Here is a 23,473-nt window from a genome sequence, read left to right as displayed (position 1 = left end):
TTAAATACAATACGTAACTTTCGAGTCAGCCTGTCCGTGCTTAGTGCAATTGGTGAGAACAGAAGGGCGACAACACAAGTTTAATCGTCTCAAGATTTCTCGTAGCCTACAAATTTGCCGTGAATGAACCCTCCTCGTCGTCCCCAAAGCCCCTGTAGTGGTCGGTGGGTGAACCCGCAAGGTGTGGGGGCGGGGTTCTCGTTGACAGGGAGGAGGGAGTCGTGGGGGAGGCGGAGTCACGGCAGTTCTACCAGCGCCGCCATTTTTGCAAAGGGAAAAGAGACAGGGGTAGAGGGATCTAGTTTCCTACAGTCAGCGTAGGTAGGGCAGTATTAAAACAGTTTTAACTGAATTAAAACTGTATAATAGGTCGTGATCACAGCTGTAAGGACAGACGAAAGAGTACAGAAGGTTTTACAAACGGAGTGTTGCAAGAGTCAACATTTTATAACCACTGTTACAGATCCGCAGTGGAGACCGAAGTATTGTTTTGGTTGTGTGGAGTCACGGGCGGCGGGGGTCTCACCCGGGTCCCCTGTTTCTTCATTCAAAGCAGCTATAGTGGACATTAACGGTAAGTTTACTGGCAAAACTCCACTGCATTGCTGTAGTTGCCTCCATCATAACATCCCTTCATGTAGCTTCACGTCAGCTTGCTTGAAATCTCATGGCTGTGGATGCTAGGTAAGGGCATGTAAGAATTAGCCGGATGTTAATTTTAATTTTACAACTAACTAAATTTCCTTTCTTGTTCAGAGTATGTTGTATTGTTGCAGTCACACATTGTGTTTATAGTTGGAATGATAACCACTTGTTCTACTTTGATACACCAAGTAACCAAACTGGTGATGGAACAGCGCACTTTAATTTAGCTTGATAGCTAGCTTGGTTGTGGACAGGCTAGTTAGCTGCTCTAGCTATGTTGGTATGGTACTGATACACGAATGCTGTCTATTTTTGTACTTACTTTACTAGTATGTATTAGCGTAGGGGGTTGCTTGTCTGTTGTGGATTTATTTAATCAAGACATGAATGCGGATTCTGTAAAACCAATTATTGGTCCCACTGTGATGCTTCTTTAGCACTGATTGGGACTTGGCTAATGCTGACGGCTTGCTAATTTAGCAAGCTACGTTGCGACTTAGCCAGATATTGTTATTTAGCTATTCGGCTAACAACAGATATTATTATACCGCCAACTGTACCTAGACGTAACATAAACGCATGTTCCTCCATTTTTAGCCACACACGAATAATGTGTCACTGCGATAACAATGTCACTTGGCTTACTGGTAATAAGACATTTTAGAATTCACGTCTTAGTTAATGTTGGCCAACTTTACCTGTTAATGTTAACGTTAGAAGGGGAAGCAACGCCGTTTATTTCCGTTAGAGATTCACAGGTGCGGGTTCACTAAATAGTTATACGGAGGAAAACCTCTATGGACACTCTATATACGTCAAATTGCAGTAGTTCAATATTGTACGGCCCATCTCCATGTGTAATGCTAAAATGAGCGGCGGTTATGGCTAATGTGCGTTGGATTACACCATTTTGATCAAAACTGCGTAGCGCAAACGTTGCCCTGAGATTGATTTGCAGTACGTAATAGATTCCTGACAACGGTGGACTAATACCGTTTTAAATTTAGCACACTTACGTTAATTTAGTGATAAGAGAGCGTACCTAAATAGGTGGCTAGGTTGCTCGTTAATTCCTCTTTATGTCCAGCGAGTGAGGTGGCTAACAAAATACAATTCACTCCTTAATTTAGATTCAGAGTGTATGTCACTGAACTGCTGCAACCATGGGGGAGGGGACGGTCTTAATACGAGGGAGTACAGTATCTAACCTCGCATGACACAATGTAGCCGATCAGTTTACCACCGAATTCATACGTTAGCTGTATTCATTTTAGTAGCTAGGAGCTAGCCAACCACTGTTAATGCGCCGCTCATCGAAGTTCGGTCAGATGCGCTACTTGGGTATCTTGGTCGATGGAAAGGCTTCTTCAGCGTCGCCGTTTTTCACTTTCCGTCAGATAATTATCGTAGGTTTACTCAAATTAAGTTAAACGAGTACTGGTCGCAATTTTAGAGGACAATACACTGAGCTTGTTTTATCAAACGATTCGACGTGTGTAACGTTTACTCACACGTCTGGCCATTGGCTAACGTACACCAACTCGCCTGTTAAATAACTATCAAGCTAGCGGTCCACGTTTACATGCCTAGTAGATGAGGTTAGCAAGTTACCTCTTTCATTCGAGGTGGACCATGGCGGGTAGCTAATAATCGCCATGTGTTTTAAGTAGTATTAGCTTAACATTGGCTAGCTATCAATAACATTTTAGAATTCAAGTAACCGAAATGTGCCGAATATGTAACGTTACCTAAACTGTTAAATTAAGTAACGTTACAATTTAGGGGAGACAATCCCAGAAGCTACTAACGTTGTTTAACGTACATAGCCGATGATTGCTAAATGGATAATGTTGGCGTTAGCAAACACAAATGTTTGCTAGTTTAGCTAACTAATGTTAGCTAGCAACGACGACTCAATTCGCAATGAATCCATTTTATAATAAAACAGATAATGGTACAAACACAGAGACGGTATTGGACAAATTGATACTTAAGGAGTAACGTATGAAACGGGCGATGGATTGTTTTCGCTGTTATTTCCTTCAGTTGACGAGGAATCTCTGACCACGGATTTTCTGTCTGTCCTTAGTAAAGCGCTATGAAAATGGCGGCGGGCTAGGGTTGGTGTTGTGGTAATTTAATATATTCATCCCTCCACACCCCTATCGGTCGAGATGACTGCAGCGCCAACACACTCACGGACAAGAAACTACACAATTCTGACAGCCAAAAATAATCGCAAAACGATTTGTATACCTCATTTGTAAAAGATTTTTGCGCCGTTTGTCAACACCAGTAATACTGCAATATGGACTGTACATTTACAATAAAAGAGCCTCAAAGTTCACTCGCACATGATTATTTTGTAAGCTCACAAAGGTCCATAGTGTTAGCCCACCGGTCCTTGTTTAGGCCAAGCATACTCAGGAAATATGCGTCATGAAAGGCAAGCATCTGAATGATTACAAGGTTTAATATTCACTGGTGTCAGAATTCTTTTTGAGTCTTTTGGAGGCGTGCAAAAAAGGCGGAAGATTTTTTTTTATTTGATTTTACTTGATGTTTGGCGATATATGTTTAGATGAGAGTTTTGTGTAGACTAATCGATTAGGGTTTTTCACAAAGTTAAGTCCCGACTCCACTGTTGGCTGGTTGTCACTTGGTGCTGTTATGTAAAGGGATCATTATTACATTGCCTTTGTAGAAAGAACAATAGCGTACTTATTGTAGCCTTTAACAGCTAGACCTTACAAGTCTGTAACTTAACTCATGTGTCTACAGGGGAGAGGGGGGAAAGAGTATGGCACATTGTATTGTGGAATAGGTGACTATGCTGAGTTGTGTACATTCATCCTGTTGGGTTAGATACAAAGCAATTGCTTTAATGTTAGGTTCACTCGCCATCACAGTCAGCCTGCCTCTGCAGGTATTTTTCTTCTACAACAAGCTGCAAAGTTTGACCCTCACCCCTGTCTGTCTCACCATGTGGGAAGGTAGCTGGTCACTTGTGGGAAATTACAGCCAAGCGGTGTCATTTTTCCTCCACTATGGATTACTTGTTTCTTTGTTATCAAAGCAGAGTGAACACCAGAGGGATACTAGAACACATTACAAGAATTAATAATGCAAGCTAAACACAATGTTAGCTAATGATTACGGTATTATGCTTCAGAAAATTCATATTGTTTCAGGAGGGAAGTGGTCACTGGGGATGTAACAAGAAGCTACTAGGCTGTGGTTGCAAATCACTAGTTTTTGAATAGGGGAACTGAACCTGGTCTATATATCCTAACATGTATTTTGCCACATGTTATGTGCCAGGAGCCAAGAGGCAGAACTGGTCCCAGATCAGACTTTTAAAGATGCCTTGTGAATGCAGACAGACCTCCCACACTCTGTCTTTTCTAGCCTATCACTCAGCATCATGCTGGCTCCTGCAGTAGTGTTGACGGCGAATATACCCACACCAGAGAGACCAGAGAGGGATTTCCCTGTGAGACGTATGCTGCTCAGGGACTCTGGTACTTAGCAGGGAGTATTTTTTTTTGGCATCTGTTGTCATATAAAAGATCCTAGAGATTTAATTCCCTAGTTGTTACATTTTAACCTAACATCAATACAAAATTACACACTAATGAAGCTGAGTGGCAGAATTGACATGGCCTTACTCGGTATGATGTACGCCGTGTGTCTCTGCTGCCTTTTGAATGGGCAGTTGCAGAAGGCAAAGTGGGGGTGGGGTTGTTGGGAAGGGTCAGTGTCTGAAATGACTGCTGAAATGGCTGGGACCTTCCCCTTTGACTTTGACAACCCCCGCCACCACACACGCGCACACACCGAACAGATGCCAGCCCCAGATGCACGTCTGGGTGAGATTACTAGGAATCCAGTGGTCGCTGCCTCCCTTATTATATCGTCTCCCCCTGCTTGTGAGGGAGCATAATTGGTGGGGGGGGGGGGGTACTTTCTGGGAGACTAGACTCCACCAGCAGAGGAATGAGTGAGCAACACTCCTCTGTGTGAATCTCCGGCTAGCCCCGCCCACCCGTTGCACTTCAAGGGGGGGAACTCCAGGTTGAAGATCACAAATGACCACAATTAAGGATGCACTGAGCTTCCTGAACGACCTCCATCTCTGCATGTGGGCCAGCCTCGGCGACTGTGTGGGAGAGGCCAGCTGAACATTCAGGTGTTGGCTTCGGTTTTGTTCTCTGGTACCAGGCTGAGTTTCAAAGCCCAGCTTGTCAGCAGAGTAGAGAGATTATCTGAAATCCTAGCTACAAGAATGTTTGTGCCAGTGTTGGCAGCTACCCTCTTAAAAATGTTGGCGCAAACAGTTGGCCTGCATTGTTTCTTTTTTGCTTTACTACAAATGTGAAAATGGCACCTTCCAGTATAGTAAATCTAAACTAAGTCTATGGAATATTATTTTATTATTATTATTATTATTATTATTATTATTATTATTATTCTTTGCTAGGCCTAGTCATGATTTAGTGTGACTGTTTGACCGGCCACCAATCCAAATCATAACCCCACGTATCTCTCTGTTTGCTAACTTAGCATGCTAGCTCAAAACAAAGGCTGCAGACAGATCTGCCCTAGTGGAACTTGCAGTCAGTAGGGACCAGCCAGCACGTCTTGGGGTTTCATCATGGTGACTCGGTGCAGCTGCGTCCTGTCTCCTTTGCACGCTCTCTCACACTTTTCCTTTGCCTTCTCTCTCTATCTCTCTCTCTCTCTCTCTCTCTCTCTGACACACACACACATACATGTTTTCTCTCCCCCCTTGCTTTCTCTCTCTCCCTCTCTCCTCATGTCTTTCTTTGTGTTTGGAGTACTTTCTCCTTCAGACTAGGGTCTGCAGTTTGTATGTTTGAGGAGAGGCCTGTATTGTCAGCACAGAGCAATCATCTACAGACCATTCCTCTCCTGTCTGTCCGTCTCTCTCTTTTCTTCTGTGTGTTTGTGTGTGTGTGTGACTGTGTGTATCTTTTCTGTCGGCAATGCTGAAGGGTCTCCATTTTGTGTCGACCAGATAAATATGACTAGTGACTGGGGTAACTACCGAGCTCTGGTGTTCATCACAGACTAATAACAATGGGCATGTGTGGGTTCTCCCTCCTTTTATCTACCTCCCTCATCCCTTCATTCTCTCTCTCTCTCTCTCTCTCTCTCCCCAATGTTCTTGTGCAGTAAAAAGGAAGGGGAAAAAAGAGTGTGTCTGTGGTTATAACCTGGTAGCCATTCTCTCAGGACTGGTCACCGGGGGGCCCCCTGCAGTAAATAGCTGTGCGTGTGTGTGGTTGCCCAGGCTCTGACGGAGAGGAGTGTGTGCTGTGTTTGCTCGCTGTGTTGACAGAGACATGGGGAGGTGAGCCGCCACTCCTGCCCAGGCTTGGGTGGGGACGGAAGCGGAGAGAGAGAGAGGGGAGAGAGAACGAGAGCGGCAGGTGGCACAGAACCTGGGTGTCTCAGGTGACGCACCTCTATTTTTTTTCCTCTCACTTCACACACACACGCGCACACACACACACGCACACACAAATCAACATGCGCACACACACTGAAAACCACATTAGCTTTTCCAGTGTCTTAACTGTGTATCTCACAAGGGATGTAGCTACTAGGCTTTAGGCTATACATTTCTGAGAAATGCAGTGATGTTGGTTTTCTTAAGTCTTGTTTAATGATCAGTTTAATCAAGTGTGACGCTGGTGGAAGAGAATAACAGCTGACCTCCCAACAAAAGCTGTTGCATTAGTGCAGATCATTTCAAACATACATTTTCTTTTATTATTAAAGAAAAGGCTTAATTGGGGCTATGTGTACAAACCACAACACCATGCTCTGATTGAGCTTGTCAGAACTGGTTGGAGATGACCTCACGTTGGTGCTCGTCTGATGTGAGGTTGAGGGAGAGTCTGACCTCATGTTGTTGCTCGGGCTGCTGCGGCTGCACAGTTTCCTCTGCGCGTCCGGCCCCACCCCTACACTTCCTCCCCAGTCTTTGATAGCGAAACCTTCGGTCTGCTTGCAGCTCTGCACTCTCATAAGCACTGGAATACACAGACAGCAAGTAAGCAAGACTGATGAGGAAGAGCGAAGTGGTGTGTGTGTGTGTGTGTGTGTGTGTGTGTGCGTGTTCTGTTTGAGTCTCGATATTGAGAAGCCCACTAATAGCACCTGTGCAGGAGCTGTAGCGCCCTGTGGCCCAGATTTGCCTGCGCCGCTCAAGGGTGCGTCAGCATGGGGGAGCCACAGGTGCAGCTGCAGGTAGGCCATCCCCACTCGAGAGTCCCTTGATGTGAGAGGGTGGGGGCGATAGCTGGCCCCAGTGTGCTCTAAGGCTCAGGTAACCTGTTTTTCTTTGTTTCTTTTTTTTGTGTCCTGTGCCTCATCACCGGCCGTGTAAGCGATCCCTCTGGCAGCCCTGGGCTCAGGCCTCACCGAAAGGTGGCCAGGTGGACGGCGGATGCCGCTGTCACTGCCGCAGCTGCCACTTCCTGTTTGGGTCGGAAACTGCTTCACCATATACAGAAGTGCGTCGTTTGGGTCACCCGTCTGTGTGTAACGCTGGGAGCTTGTGAAGCCAGCCGTGGACGGAATCGATCACGTATGAGAGTGTTAATGGACACTGAGTGGTGCAGCTGACCGCTCTTATGGCTGGCATTGGCAGGGGCCATAATAATCACTAACTACCCACATAGTCCCCATTCCAATACAATTTTCTTGTTGTCCTGTTTCTTTCCATCTGGCTGTAGCTGTTTGTACGGTACCCTCCCCTCTCAGACACACGAGCTCTTTAGGACCTCTTATTTCAGATGGGCACAAAGGAACACTGAATCGACCTTGCTCCTGGTTATTTCAGTCTCTAGTTAGTCACACACAAACAAACATACACACACACACATACACACACATACACACACACTGGGGTTGCAGATCCGGATCAATGATTGTGTTTGTTGTCAGTCAGCCCTATCTAATTTGAGAATGTCAAACCGTGTTGACCATAGCTGAGTGTGCGTGACACGATGCGTGTGAGTGTTTGCGTCTGTCTTTGTGTAACGGTTGAGTGAGACAGACTGCCTATAGGCCTGCTGCAGGTCTCGCCCTTTATCAGGTGGACCTGCAACAGAAGCCACACTGTGTCAAGCAGGCGGCTAGACAGCAGGGCAGGAGGTCATTAGCCTAAACCTCGTTAAACCTGTGTGTGTGTGTGTGTGTGTGTGTGTGTGTGTGTGTCTCTCAGTGTCAACGTTGGTCTATGTAAACTCTCTGACCTTACGTTCTGGGTTGCGGGGAATGCGTGGGCCCTGTCGAGTGTGTAGCCTTTTAACCTTTTAGGAAGGTTTGTGTTTTGATAATTGTTTCCCGCTCCTGCTGGCCGAGGGCCAACATTGTCTGCTTTGTGGTTGTTGGTGGAATCAGCTGAGTGGAGCGAACACAGCCATGGCCCTGGATCATCCGCTTGTCTTTTCTCTGCCCAGCTCCCAATGCAGCCTTATTTTAGCTTCTATTGTGCTCCTCGTGAAGGTGGTGTCTGTGCGGTCTCTTTGACTTGTCTCTCTCTCTCTCTCTCACTCACACACACACACACACACACACACACACACAGACACAGACCCAGACCCAGACCCAGACATAGGGCCCTCTAGTGCGCCGTCCGTGTCTGGGTGTTGTTGCTGCCGTAAGGCCAGTCTGTCTCACCTTGAGTGTGCCGGCGTTGGCACGGTGATTTATGAGGGCTGGGTGGAGGGACTTGGGCACGATGCCACAGCTGTGCCCACTGTACTGGAGGCGCCCGTCGTCTGCCCGCCTAGTCTCTCTTTATACCCGTCGTGTGTGTGAATGGGTGCACATACTCACTTGCACAGACGCAGCCAAACACAGCCAGACACACACACACACACACACACACAGACGCACACTTGCACACTACAAGCCCTGGAATGACTCAGCCTGTGAAAATGGTGTGAAGTCAAGGCGGCACCGCGAGGCAGGCAGTGCTTGTGTTGGAATCCCTCTCTGTTTCCATCTCTTTCGCTCCCTCCATCCCTCCATCCTTCTTGCCCTTCCTGCCTCCCCCTCTCTCTGTGTGTCTCTCTCCTACTCTCCTCTTCCATCTCCTCTCCCACCCCCCCTTTCTCTCTGTGTTGGAAATCAAACAGGAGCACACGGTGCCAAAGAAAAGAGGCAGAGAGAGAGAGAGAGAGGGAGATAGGGAGGGAGGGAGGGAGGGAGGGAGGGAGAGAGAGAGAGGGTGGAGGAGAACCAGAGAGGGAGAGAGGTAAGGCAGGCAGCAAACAAGTGTGTGAGCGAGAGGAAAGGAGAGGAGAGAACACACACTCTGACGCTGGCGAGGGGCGGGTGGGTCTTCCCTGCCGTGCCGTTCCCCAGCGGCCCTTAAAGGAGCAGCTCTGTACCCCCGCACAATGACACGACTGTGTGCACCCAGAGAGGAGGGAGGGAGGGAGGGGGGGAAGGAGAGTCTCTCTCTCTCTCCCTCTCTCATTTGCTCATTCACTCTTGCTCCTCTGTTCTCTTTCTGCTCCCTCTCTCCTTTGCTGTCTCTTTCTCCTGTTGCCGTCTCCCTGCTCTCCCTCTCTCTCTCTCTCTCTTCCTCTCTCCCTCTCTCTCCCCCATGCAGACATTTTTTGGATGCACACAGGCCTCCCCCTTCATCAGCACCAGGGGGAGATGGATGGTTTTGTTCGACCCCCCTGCTGCTCCCCTCATTCAGGAGAGAGAGAGAGAGAGAGAGAGAGAGGGGAGGGGAAGGGATAAAAAAAGGCCACCTTGTAGTGTCAATGGAATTTGAATAGAAGAGAGAGAAAAACAACTCCGGAGAAGGAAGAGAGGAACAGCTACAGCTTCCTCATGACTGTCACTCTATTCTCATTATACACACTCGTCTCTCTCTCTCTCTCTCTCTCTCTCTCTCTCTCTCTCTCTCTCTCACTCTATTTATCTATCTAAATCTATGGCATACACACACTCACTTGCACCCTCTCTCCAAAAGAGGCTGTGTTTAGAAGGTTTTTTTTCTTCTTTTAGATGGCCCCTTCTTGCGTCCTTTCAATTAGACTGTGTGTCTGCGGCACTCCCCTTCTCTCTCTCTCTCCGTTCTGCCCTGCTCTGTGCTCTGAGGTTTATTTAGGAAGTGAGGGAAGGAGGGAAGGAGGGAGGGAGGGAGGGAGGAGAGAGCAAGAGCAAGAGCAGGAAAAGGAGGAGGGAAGGGGCAGGCAGCGGGCTGAGAGTGTTCTTTTGGCAGCGTTCCTCCCTGGATGACGGACAGCTCTGCTAAAGGAAGTGGGCGGTGCTGGGCTTGTTCGCCACACTCGGATTTAACCAGGAATGCTCTACTGTACTGCTGTGTTTTTCCCTCTCCTTCGCTCCCCCTGTCTCTGCCCCCCCCACCCCTTCTCTCTCTCCCCTCTCTTTCTCCCTCTTTTTCCCCCCTCCCTATCTTCTCTGATGTATCTGGCTAGAGTAGACCGCAGTGTGTGTGTGTGTGTGTGTGTGTGTGCGGGTGCATGCCTATGTTTGTCAGTGTTTTATATGCCTTCAAAGAAAAAAAATGATGTGACTGGCTGGGTAAGGGTTGTGTGTGGCTAAAGAGAGCAGTGTTTATCTCTCTCTCTCTCTCTGTGTGTGTGTGTGTGTGTGTGTGTGTGTGTGTGTGTGTGTGTGCGCGCGCATGTAAAAAGTGAAGGGGGGAGCAGTGTTTATATGCGCATGCGTGCATTCCCGAGCAGTGACGGCAGGATTCCCTGGCCAAGTCGGAGACACACTCACTCACATATGCACGCACATATGCACGCCGGTTGTTGGATGGCTGAGGAAACAGCCGTCTGGTTTTGCAGTGCGGGTATCTGTGTGTGAGTGGCCACATCCCTCCCCAAACACTGGGACCTCTTTGAGACGACGACACAAAGCTTCACGGCTAGCTGCTAACGGCCTTGCTGCCTTACAAGCACAGCTAGCGCTTCCCATTGTCCCAGGGTCTGCACAAAGACAATCACAGGCTACTGTATATACACACACCCCAACTGTTCAAAACACCGCAGAGAGCCTCAACTCGATGTCCAGTTCCTCAGAGTAATAGATTCTGTTTCATTGTCTGAAGAGGGGACAGTCAGAAATATTTTGGTTATGACTGTTCAGTGACTGCCTACAGCCCCAAAAGAACTCAACAGACACACAAATGGAAATATGCAGGTCACTCCTGTCCAATCATGCATACATGCAGATTCCAGTTTGTTCCCTGCCTACACACACTCATGAATTTATGAACTGTGCGCTCACAAACTCACACACTCCAATCGAGTTGTACACCATGTCTACACACACACACACAAGGTTTCTCACACTTCTATTAATTACCCCATGAGCTGGCAGCTGTTGTCTCAGTGAGCCCCTGGCCCTCTCTGTCCCTGTGCTCTCTTCTCCTGACTAGCTTGTTGTTACATGGTCACACACACACACACACACACAACACACACACACACGTACACTCTTTCTCCTTATTCTTTGTTTTTCTTGCTCGTCTCCATTTTCCTTTTGCTATGTTTACCTCTGTATTTCTCCTCTCATGCGCTCTTGCTTGTGGGACACCTCCTGAGCTTTGTCTGTTTTGTCCCTAGTTGTCATCCGTACTGTGAGTTCCCTCCATCTGTCTGCACCAGCCTCCTCTGTGCTTTGCATGTCTCTGTCTCATTTGTGTCTCTCCTCCTATGTCCTCTCTCCATCAGTCCTCATTCTTTCCTGTTGCCCCTCTCAACCCCACTTTTTGTGTTCCATTCCATTTCCCTACACCCCCCCCTCCTTTTGTCTTTTCTTTTGTCCATGCATGTTTTTCTTTCCGTTTCTCGTGCGTCTACAGTTTGTTAGGACTGTTTGTTAGGACTGTTAGTGTTTCTGATGGAAGCCTTTATGCCAGCATCACTCTCCTCCCGACAGGCCTGGCTCTGTGTGTGTGTGTGTGTGTGTGTGGACGGCAGCCTCACTAAAATGAGTTATGGCTTTCCTCGAGTGAGCAGCATGTGTTTACGTTTCATGCCTGCGACATGTCTGTGTGTTTGAGAGAGTGTGTATTAAATGTAAACGCCTTAGCGGAGGCAAGCTCAGACTGGAGAGCTAAAACACATTGTGTCGAGGTGTGTTCTGACAACACCGTGTGTACGTGTGTCTGTGCATTTTCATCTCGAGGTATTTGGGATGGGAGCGTCCATAATGTTTATCTTTTTGTGTGTGTTTTATCTGGGACATTGCAGAGGTGTGACCTCTTGCCTGTTTGTCTTCTGCATGTGTCCAGCTCTCTAATCCAGCTGATCAACATCCATCGCTCAGACAGGAACACAGACACACACACAGAGTTGCGCATACGTTCTTTAGTGCTGCCATCACCTCTTCCCGGAGCTGCTTGTGTGTCTTGTGTGTAAGTGTGCTACTGTGACATATTTAGCCCTCCTGTCCGGGATTAAAACATTATGCTGCTGCAGACGCTCTGATTGGCCGTCTGTGTAGCTCCTTGGCCGCCAATCCGCTTTTAGTCCCGCCTCTGTTATGTCTTAGCACAGAAAGGCACGTTGCAGCAGTCAATTATTTAGCCATCCCCTGTTTCCATCTGGTTCACTCAAGCAGACTGTGTGTGAGTGAGTGAAACAGAGGGAGAGAGAGAGGGAGAAAGAAAAGAATACGATGCCTATGCTGTTCCTTGGCTACCCCCATTGACAAGCGCTGGTCTTGTAATGGCTCCGAACACTGTCCAGGATTTGCCTCTTTGTGTGTGTGTTTGTAAGAGAGGGGGTGACGTTTGTCTGTGCGTGCGCATTTGACAGAGCAGGGCTTTTGCTTGCTAGGGGGAAGGAGGGAACTGCTCTCTCCCACCCTCCCTCTCTTCCTCTCTCTCTCCCTCCCTCCCTTTTCTCTCTGCTCTTGTGTTTCTTCTGTTCATTGATGGCAGCCGCACGCCGTGTGTGAGCTGTAGCTCCCCCTTGTGGTACTGCAAGGAAACTACAGGCCCAGGTTACACAGATTGCGTTTGCGCAGTTTTATTAATCTGGCCCTATTATACCTTCCCCCCACCCTTCTATTCTCTTTCTCTCCATCCCTCTATTTCATCCATTTGGTCTCCAGGTGGAGTCAGCCCAAAACTCTTTAGCAGATGGGGAAATAACGCTAGTCTTCCCCTCGCCCCCTCGCTGGTTGAGTTGTGCCTGTGTTGTCGTTACTCTGTTGTGAATCACTGCCGCTCTGGGAGTAAACGACTCATTTCCTGTTTGAAACGCTCCACTTTCACACACACATGCGCTCCTGTCCTGGTGCGTGCCTGCACACACGCATATACAGAGACGCACGCACTCTCACTCACAGTTACAGTTTGACGTACCACTGTAGTCATTGTGAAATTGTGATGCATTGTGCTAACAGTATTTTTTTGTCTCTCTCTCTCTCTCTTTCCCTCATCTTTTTCTCATTCAATCTATCTTACTATATATCTTCTTCTATGACTCTTTCCATCACACCCCATTCTTTTTTTCATCCTCTCTTTTCACTTCTCCCTCTCCTTCTTCTTCCCTCTTCTCCCCCTTGCTCTCTATCACTCTCTCACCCCACAGGCCTCGTGGATGCACTTAGATGTCTGCAATGAGTGCTGTGGCTGGCATGCCTCAGTGTATTGGATTCCTCTGCTCTGGACTCAGTAGGACAAGGATTTCTCAGCAGAGAACGTCATGAGCATAGTCGTCCCTGCAGGGGTGGACACGGCAGACACCTCGTACCTGAACATGGCTGCAGGCTCAGAGTGAGTGAGACCACACACACCTCTCTCTCTCTCTCTCTCTCTCATATTCCATTGCCTTTCAGTTTCCCTCCATTTGTCTTGTACTCAGAGAGAGTGAGTGAGACTACAGACTCCTCTAGTATGCTCCCCCTTCCCTTTCTCCTTGGTCTCCTGTGGTGTCCTAGCTGTGTTCTTGTGTCTCCTGTGGTGTCCTAGCTGTGTTCTTGTGTCTTTGACTTGCTCTCTTGCCCTGTTCTGCTGCTTACACTCACCCTGTCTCTCCATCATCTGTCTTATTTTCACTCATTTGCCCTCCCTATTGCTCACCTTTTCTCTCTCTCACTCTCTCACACTCACACTCACTCACTCACTCACTCTCACCCTCATCCTCTCTCTTTTTCTATACTTGGTCCCCCTCGCATCCTCTCATGGCCTCACTTCTCTTCTTCAGCTTTCAGCCCTCTCTCTCTCTCTCTCTCTCTCTCTCTCTCTCTCTCTCTCTCTCTCTGGCTCTTGCTCTGTCTCTGTTCTCTGACTTTCATTTGCTCGCATCAAAATCGGTCCTGCCACTCAATTCCATAGTCTCTCTGACATGCACACACTGACTCGCACAAACACTCTCTCTCCCTTTTTTCTATCAGGATTGTTTGGCACATAGTCTCTCATCTAATTCATACACTCTCACACTGGCTCACACACTGACTGTGGTGTATTGATTAGTTTGGCCTTTGGGGGTGATGAGTGTTAATGTGAGGATGGGAATCGGGCAGAAAGCCTCTGCTCTGTGTTCTGATGTCACAGCCCTCCACTCACTCCAGCCATAACCAGTGCCCCCCCCCCCCCCCCAACCCCAGCGACAAGATCACATCATCCTGATTTGTAATCATCATCACTCCGACTCAAACACTGTTAGTGCATACACACACTATACAGCGTTGTAGTGATGGGAATAGTTTAAATGGTGGATGTTGTGATAGAGGTGGTAGCTGCTGTTGTACTTCTCATCTTCCCAGGTGTAGTTATGGAGCTCGTATCACATGTACACTAACCGTGCAGATCACATTCACAGCCCATGTCTGCCTCTACCCTGTTCAGCTCCCGTAGTACTTACAGGACTGAAACTGTTCTTGTTGTTTCCAAGCACACATGGATTCTCCTCCTTAACATTAAAACAACGCACACAGAAATAAAAATCCTTTCATAAGTGTCTTTTTGTAAGCATACATTGTAATTCTATAAAATATCTAGTCTAATACTAACTTGCAGATAGTACTAAGATATTGTTGACCGTTACAATATGACCACCACTATTTATTGATTGATGATTGCATCCACGGGCAAGGTGTGTGTGAAATACTGCAGTGTTGGTGAGTCCAGTCCACTGCTCTGCCCTGTACGCTGTGCCCACTGTGATTTAGAATGGCACGTTAACCTCTCTACAGCCTGCCCTGTCCTCAGAGCACGACTATGCCAGGTCAGCTCTTGGCGTGTGTGTGTGTGTGTGTGTGTGTGTGTGTGGGGTTGTTGCCTTCCTCTTTCCTATACAGTCACTCTCTTGTGCGCTCTCCCTCTCACACACACAAAACACTCCTCTCTCTCACACACACACACACACACACACACACACACACACACACACACACACACACACACACACACACACAGCCCAGCCCAGTTGACGTTGTGTCCCTTTAAACTGCAGAGGTTGTTCTCTCTCCCGCCGTTGCCTCGACAGCTTGCGTTGCCATGGAATCCTCTCTGGCCAGCCCCTCCCCCTGTGCAGTGCGCAGGGCCCGTTGCCATGGTCACGTCCTGATTGACAGCTGGCCTCCAGGGCGGGCTAGGAAGCTTAAGAGGACTGTGGTGATGCCACCCCCCCTCCCTCCCATGCTCCAGCAGACACCTACAGCCTGTCTGTCTGTCTGTCCACCTGTCTCTGTGTCTCTCAGTTTTCCTGTCTGTCTCTGGGTCACACCGTCTGCCTGTGTCTCCTTGTTTTCTGTGTCCTTCCTTCCTTCCTTCCTTCCTTCCTTGTTTGTGCCCGTGTTTGTGCCTGTGTTTGTCAGTGTGCCTGTGCCTGTCCATCTGAGTGCGCAGATTTACCCGCAAGACACTAACAAGCTTGGAGGACACCTCCCCTTTTCCCTCTGTCTCTCCGCACAGAGGGGAGGGGTTAGCCAGAAACACACACACACACACACAGTCAGCTCTGAGAGCGAGACTGAAGGCTTGGGTCATTATCCAGCAGGCTGCTCGGTGGTGCGTTGCCGTGGTTACGGATAAGTGTGCTTTTAAGATGCCACCGGGGTCTGAATGGAGGGGCTGGCGTCATGTGACCTCGCTCTGCTCCGGAGACACTGCAGCGCTGTTCATCTCACTCAATCTGGTGACACACACACACACACTCGTTTTCCCCTTACAACCTAGTAGCGTGGCTTGTCGGCTGTGTTTTATGTATGTGCGTTGTCTGCGTGTGTATGTGACATGTCTCTGTGTGGTAGTAGCCTTTTGTGTGATTGCCTTCATTGCCCTGACAGCTGTGTGCACTGCATGAAATGCCTCTGTGCGGTGTTGTGTACCCTCCCATTTCCACTCCCTGTGTGTGTGTGTGTGTGTGTGTGTGTGTGTGTGTGTGAATTGCCTCTGTTCCATATTAAGCCGTCTCTTGAGCTATGTGCTATGATTAGCACATGCCGAGCTGTCTGCCTAATTGAAGCCTCCATTCCAGCGTTTCTTCTCCCACCCCCCTGTTTCTCTCCCCACTTTACCTCCTGTGTGTGTGTGTGTGTGTGTGTGTGTGTGTGTGTGTGACCGCCCCCCTGCTGTCGTGTACGTGCAGGATGCATTGTGATTTTGTCACTGGATGTCTTGCCTGCTTTGGCTCAGTGATGTTAACCTCCCAGCTCTGGAGTCAGTGAATTTCTGCTCAATCCTGCTGACCCTGTGTGTGTGTGTGTGTGTGTGTGTGTGTGTGTGTGTTTGTGCGTGCGCATGTGCACTTTTGTAGCTGTCCGTTCGCAGTACAAATCATTGGATTACTGCATATTTTTATGGCATGAAGGGACAGAATTCTAAAAGTAGCCTCAGGTATAACAAAGCAGAAGTTAAAGGAATAGGATTTAATACTGAGTACTTACCACTGCAGTGCACAAGTATCACAACAGGCCATTTAGGACCATATAACCACACAGAGGTGAATGAGTACACTAAAGTATGGAGTATTTAAGACTTATCAAGGACTAAAGTTATTGCGGCCTGTATGTCGTGTGAGATAACGGTGTGTGTGTGTGTGTGTGTGTGTGTGTGTGTGTGTGTGTGTGTGTGGGAGCAGCTCAGTCCAGACACATTCCCTCCTTTAGCCTTTACGTGCTAAATCAGATCACCAATTAGAACGAGCACTAAATCAGTATCAGTCTGTTTTCCTAGCTCTGGTCTTCCGCTTGTCTTTTCTGCTCCTTTTTTCACTTCTCACATCTGGCTGCCCTTTCCTTGAACACACACACACACACACAGGCACACACAGGCACGTATGCACACCTTCCCCAGGGCCCGCCCCTAGGCAGTTCACACACTCTTGCTTTCACTTTTGTCACTGAGCGCCAAAGCGCCAACTCACTTAGGAAGACGAGAGAAGCGTCTGCATGAGGAGAGGAGAGCAGAGGGTCCCACAAGGTATGCCATTCTACTGCGAGAGGGAGGAGAGGGAGGGATGGATGAAAGGAAGGAAAGAGAGAGAGAATGACTGAGAGGGAGGAGGGCAGAGGAGTGTGTGTTTGCACTTAACATGCGGACACACGTGGCACTTCCATTAGAGTCTGTGCTACTGCAATGTCCCGTGTGTGTGTGTGAGAGTGAAATGGAGAGGTAAAAAGCGGTCTGACTTGGTAGCCCTTTCTCTTCCGTGCTCAAATGTGACAGTTTCCTCTGTGTCTGTCTGTGTGCGTGTGTGTTACATAAAGTGCCATGTGTTAGCCGTTTGTCATGTCGTCTTTCACTGGCTTTCACTGTCTTGTCTTGAATACTGAGAGGTGTGTGAACTTTGCACTCATGTGTCTGTGAGGGTGTCTGTGTGTGTGTGTGTGTGTGTGTGTGTCAGGGAAGTTCGAGTAGTTTCCTGCAGCCGGGACCTTAAGACGGTTTGTTTGGACAAGCTGAGGGTCATGTTTGATTGAGTATTACATGGCTGCCCCACAGGCTATGGTTTTTGTCTGAGGAAGAAGGACCGTGTAGCCGTTGAGCAGTTGATAATGATCAGTGTTCTCCTACCATCCGCCCCTGTCGGTCCAGTAATGTTTGTGTGTGTGTGTATCTGTGTGTGTGGTATTTCTGGTTAAACCATCCTTCTCTGTTCACTTGTTTTGTGCAGATGTCAGTCATCTACTTAGTACTTACACACACACACACACACACACACACGCTCACTCCACCCTCTACTTTCCTTCCCCTTTCCCTCTTTGCCCGTTTTATGCCCATCAGTTAATATTCCACCTAGTGTGGTGCAGTGTGTGTGTGTGTGTGTGTGTGTGTGTGTGTGGTGGTATAATCATGTCCTGATCTGATTACCTCTCCTTTCAACCGCTGTATAAGGCTTGTGGATTAGCCAGTTGCCAGGAAAGGTGAACTTTCCAGTTTGGCATATCTAAAATTGTGGAAGTGCGTGTCAGTTGAATGTGGTGTGTGTGTGTGTGTGTGTGCATTTGTGTATTTTTGTGTGCGAGGGAGAGACTCGATGCCCTGAATCGTTATATTTCTGGGAATCCTCCTCATTTTTTTGTGTAATGGTGTGTGTTCCCCACAGATAGGCAGTCCTTCAGTTAAGATTGTGTTGATCCTATGGACACACACACACACACACACACACACACACACACACACACACACACACACACACACACACACAGACAGGGCTGTGTGGATGTTGCTGGCTGGATTGGGGAGGTGCCTGTGCAGGCTTGCCCTGCCAGTTGTATCGCCCTTGTTTTTAGACATCTGCCAGCTTTGCTATATATGTCAAGCATGTAACAATGTGCAGAGACAACAATGCCTCTCTCTCTCTCACTCACACACACACACAAACACACACACAGACATATACTATGCTGTACCATATCCACTGCATCATAAAACACCTGCACATTTCTCATGTTTCACCCTCTCTCATTTCCTTTCACTGTGCTGTTTTCTATTGTCGTCAAACCTGTTCCATGCCTGCTCGCCCTCTCCTTTGTTGCCAGACCTGTTCTTCTGCCCCTCTGCTCTCTAACTCTCCCTCTGCCGTCTCTCTGTGTCCCTCCAGCAGACCGGAGTCAGTAGAGGCCAGTCCTGTGGTGGTGGAGAAGTCCAACTACCCGCACCAGATCTACAGCAGCAGCTCCCACCACTCACACAGCTACATCGGCCTGCCGTACGCCGTGAGTACCATACACACGCACACACACACACACACACGCACTGCTCTCTCACACCCTCATACTCAGTACACCCTTTTAAGCTTTTTACACAGCACTGGTTTTCTTTCTAGTTTGCTGTGTTTCTGTGTCTGTCTCTTGCACACTCTCTCTCCTCTCCTCTCCTCTCCTCTCCTCTCACTTGGTCTTTCCCTTTTTACTTCTGCTTTCAGGACCCTTTTTAACTGTCACACTTTGATATAAGAGTCTGAACCAGTTAAGGGCTGGAGGATCCCCCCCCCCTTCCCTCTTTCTCTTTTCTCTCTCACTATCTACTCCTTCAGTCTTTCTGCACATGTGCAGAAGCAAGCCACCTCCTCCTCACTGACAAGAACAAGTCATTAAGCTACTGTCTTAGTTTCCCCTCTCACCTCACCTAGTACATGTCAAGTTGCAACTACTTTGACATGAGTAGTATGAATGTGGATATTAACCCATGTTCCTTTCTCTCTCTACCTCTCTCTCTCTCTCTCTCTCTCTCTCTCTCTCTCTCTCTCTCTCTCTCTCTCTCTCTCTCTCTCTCTCTCTCTCTCTCTCTCTCTCTCTCTCTCTCTCTCTCTCTCTCTCTCTCTCTCTCTCTCTCTCTCTCTCTCCATACTTTTTTTTCTGGGTGGCAGGACCACAACTATGGGGCGCGTCCCCCGCCCACGCCCCCCGCCTCGCCCCCTCCGGCGGTGCTGATCCGCCCGGGCGACGGACTCCTGCTGGGGGCACAGGACGAGGCGTCGCGGGCACCACGCTCAGCACCTCCGAGGACGGCAGCTACGGGGCCGACATCACCCGGTGCATCTGCGGCTTCACGCACGACGACGGCTACATGATCTGCTGCGACAAGTGCAGGTGAGGTGCCAAGCCACTGGACACATTGCCTGTAGAGAGAGGAGGGTTGGGTCCACAGCTTGTGGATGGATGGATCAGATTGAGCAGAGTTATGGCTTTTTTTGGTGGGTGGGGAGTGAGGAACAGACAAGAATAGTAACGATTGGGCACGTGAGAATGAGGTCGTGTTATGCTTTGGCGAGCTGTTGAGAAGGGTTGAAAGAAATAGCCAAAGATAGAAACTGGCTGTATTGAAATGGGCAACAAGGAAGAGATTGGACATTGAAACTCGAGGCATGCTGAGAGAGGCATGAGTCGTGGGATGTAGGCATAATAAATGGACGAGAAGTAGGTATGGGGGAGTGGCTGTGTGGCTGTCTGACCAGCGGATGGCCTGGGTTCGATTCCTGAACCCGCTGTGACAAGTTTGTTTCGCTTTGGACAAAGAGAGTACTAAATACCAGTCACTTTACTTTAGAAGGAGCAGAAGCTGTATATTATGGTGGAACCAAGGAATCAGGATTGTGTGTATATGTGTGATATGGTACGCTTAGTTTTAGTGTCTGTGAACTGTCCAGTGCGGTTATCTGCTGTCAAAGCACACGTCACACAGTTACTCTCGGCAGCCTCGCGCTTCTGATAAGCCAACCACGGCGTGACGATAGCCCACATTCTGTATTTACAAATGGCCCGACTCTTTCGTTCAGAAATGCAGGAAAAGTGGGTTGACTAGCTGACCGAATGCACTGACTGGCACCAGAGAGTGTAGAACAAAATGCGAACAAAGATTTTTTTTAGAAAGAGCCCAGTGTAATATGTTTGATTTGATTTTTTTTTTCATGCTCTCTCTCTCTCTCTCGCTCTCTCTCTCTCTCTCTCGCTCTCTCTCTTCCTCTCTCTCTCTCCTTCTCTTTCTTTCTGTCTCTCACACACACTCACCTCCTCCTCCTCCTCCACCATGCTGTGTGTGTGCAGTGTGTGGCAGCACATTGACTGCATGGGCATCGACCGGCAGCACATCCCAGAGACGTACCTGTGCGAGCGCTGCCAGCCGCGCACCCTGGACCGCGACCGCGCCATCGTGCTGCAGACGCGCAAGAGGGAGAACATGTCAGGTCAGTCAATAGTCAATACACACACACACACACACACACACACACACACACACCTCCCTCCATAACTTCCTTATGCAGTATCTAAACATAGTGACGTGAGTATAATGCGTTCACAGAGTCGTCCCGCAGTAAACATTAAACTGCTGCAATGTGCAATTGACCTTTTTTTTCACCTGAGCCATGCGTCCACCAGTGGAGCCTTACTGTTGATGAACATAAAAGTGAGGCGTAGGCAGCTAGTGATTTATGACAACATGAAAAGCAGCTATCTTCATGCTGATGACTTGTTGTTAGTTTATACAGGAACAATGCCAGTGCCTCTGATGCACTAGTTCATTTTCCTCATTACTGAATTCAACCAGCCCTTCCCACACTATGAGCAAAATAACAGCCACCAGCAATGCAATGGTCCTGTATGGAGGAGCTAACTGATACCATGATAAACAAACGGTGTTATGAGCTAGCTGATACCATGATAAACAAACAGTGTTATGAGCTAACTGATACCATGATAAACAAACAGTGTTATGATGCCGTACATGTCCATATGACGTTGGATCAGCCAGGGGCTGCTCTTCCAGCTAACCTGACCTGATGACCTTCTTGACCACATGGGCCGAAGCACTAAGAATAACTAACTGTGTCGGTTAAATATTAAACTACCATTCTTGAAGCCCCTCAAATACACTAGGTTATCAATCACTCAGCTCAAAATGTATTCTTGGAACTGGCTACATATTATCCAGCTGGAGTGTTTAGGCCAGTAGAGTCAGACACACGCTCACACTCACACACATGCGTGCGCACATGCACACACTAGTAATGTCAGGGAAGGGTGGGCAGCCAGTGAACTGCGTGCCAGTCAGCCTGGCCAAGCACAGCGTCCAAGCTCCTGTTGCGCACTGCCACCTGCTGGTTATCCTGTAGAACTGCCTGGCCTGCAGCAATGTCAAACAGGATACTCAGCCTGCTTTCTAGCCTTGTCTGTGTTTCTGTGGTTTTGAACTGCTGTCAGCATGACCGAGAATTTAATTTCTTCTTGTCATGACTTGGGAGATGATGAAGGTGAATATTGTCAGTTGGCTAACGGTCGTGTGTGTGTGTGCGTGTGCGTGTGCGTGTGCGTGTGCGTGTGCGTGTGCGCGTGCGCGTGTGCGTGTGCGTGTGCGTGTGCGTGTGCGTGTGCGTGTGCGCGTGTGTGCGCGCGTGCAGATGGGGACACCAGCGCCACGGAGAGCGGAGATGAGGTCCCGCTGGAGTTATACTCGGCCTTCCAGCACACGCCCACCAGCCTGACGCTCACCACCAGTCGCCTGGGCAACAAGCAGGTCGAGAAGAAGCGCAAGAGGAGTGGCGACAAGGAGCCGCCCGCCACGGCTCGCGCTAAAAAGGTGCGACTGCCACACACCTGACGCCATTTTGTGTCACGTTTACAAGAATTTGTATCAAGTTTTTGACAAATATGTTTACCTTTTTAGTAATGGCTCTTGTTCATTGATGTGAGTGTATTACTCTTCTGACAAATCTGTTTGTTTGTGTGTGTGTGTTTTCTGCAGGCCTTCCGGGAGGGTTCACGGAAGTCTTCCCGAGTAAAGGTGAGGAATTCCCTCAAGTCTAATTAGAGGGAATAAGGCTCAGGCCTTATGTTGGTATATACACATTAGCACACATTAATATGGCCTTCTATACGTTATGCATGTATTTGTTTATGTATATACATATAAATAATATAGCCTGGAGAATTCTTTGTCTGTGATGGTATATGTCTATTATTTGTGTCTATATGTGTACATTTATCTCAGATGTGTGGGTGTACATATTCATCAACTTGTGTATGTCCATTACCTGATGAGTGAGTGTGTGTATGTCCATCACCTGACGTGTGTGTGTGTGTTGCTTGGCAGGGTTCGGCCCCTGACGTGGACCCGACTGAGTCTCCGTCGCTGTGGGAGAGCAAGATGAAGGTGTGGATGGAGCGTTACGAGGAGGCCAGCAGCAACCAGTACAGCGAGGACGTGCAGACGCTGCTGCGCATCAAGGAGGCCAGCCACGTCAAGACACTCGCCTACAACACACACACCGCCAGCTTCAAGCCTCCCGTGGAGGTAATACACACACACACACACACACATTTGTGGCACACAAACCATGCAAACTCACACAGGTTTTATTGTACCATGCACTTGAGCACACACACCAATAAATACACATACACCTTTACTATGTTTATCATGTATGTGCAGTATATCATACAGCATGCATAGATATATAGACACACGCACACACACACGCACACACACACGCGCACGCGCACACGCGCACACACACACACACACACACACACACTCTCACTCTCCGACTCACACACTCACCTCCATGTCCTTTCTCCCTGTGTGGCCCCACCAGAGCCAGGTGCAGAAGAACAAGCGCATTCTGAAGGCTGTGCGGGACCTGGTGCCAGATTCACTCATCATTGAGTACAGGGGCAAGTTCATGCTGCGCCAGCAGTTTGAAGCCAACGGTTACTTCTTTAAGAGGTAAGTGTGTGTGTGTGTGTGTGTGTGTGTGTGCATGCGCGCGCGCATACGTGTGGTTGAGTGACGGCCCCTTGGCTCCTGTGACTCTTTCCTTAATGGAGTCCAGTCTGTTCTCCTGTT

General features: G+C 48.5%; 1 protein-coding gene across 1 annotated transcript in view; it reads left to right on the top strand.

Moving 5' to 3' along the window:
- Positions 1-250: 250 nt before the first annotated feature.
- Positions 251-23,473, top strand: part of kmt2e (lysine (K)-specific methyltransferase 2E) — a 35,724-nt gene continuing 12,501 nt past the window's right edge. The window contains 11 exon segments of the mRNA XM_042079210.1: positions 251-574; positions 6,008-6,123; positions 13,272-13,456; positions 18,732-18,846; positions 19,500-19,608; positions 19,611-19,722; positions 20,677-20,816; positions 22,029-22,207; positions 22,373-22,411; positions 22,721-22,921; positions 23,223-23,353. Coding sequence (XP_041935144.1) covers positions 13,386-13,456; positions 18,732-18,846; positions 19,500-19,608; positions 19,611-19,722; positions 20,677-20,816; positions 22,029-22,207; positions 22,373-22,411; positions 22,721-22,921; positions 23,223-23,353 — 1,097 coding nt within the window. The 5' untranslated portion in view covers positions 251-574; positions 6,008-6,123; positions 13,272-13,385.

The sequence above is a fragment of the Alosa sapidissima genome, chromosome 22, assembly GCF_018492685.1.
Source record: "Alosa sapidissima isolate fAloSap1 chromosome 22, fAloSap1.pri, whole genome shotgun sequence".
Lineage (NCBI taxonomy): Eukaryota > Metazoa > Chordata > Actinopteri > Clupeiformes > Clupeidae > Alosa > Alosa sapidissima.
The sequence above is the reverse complement of the archived record's forward strand: the minus strand, read 5'-3'. Positions and strand labels throughout refer to the sequence as shown.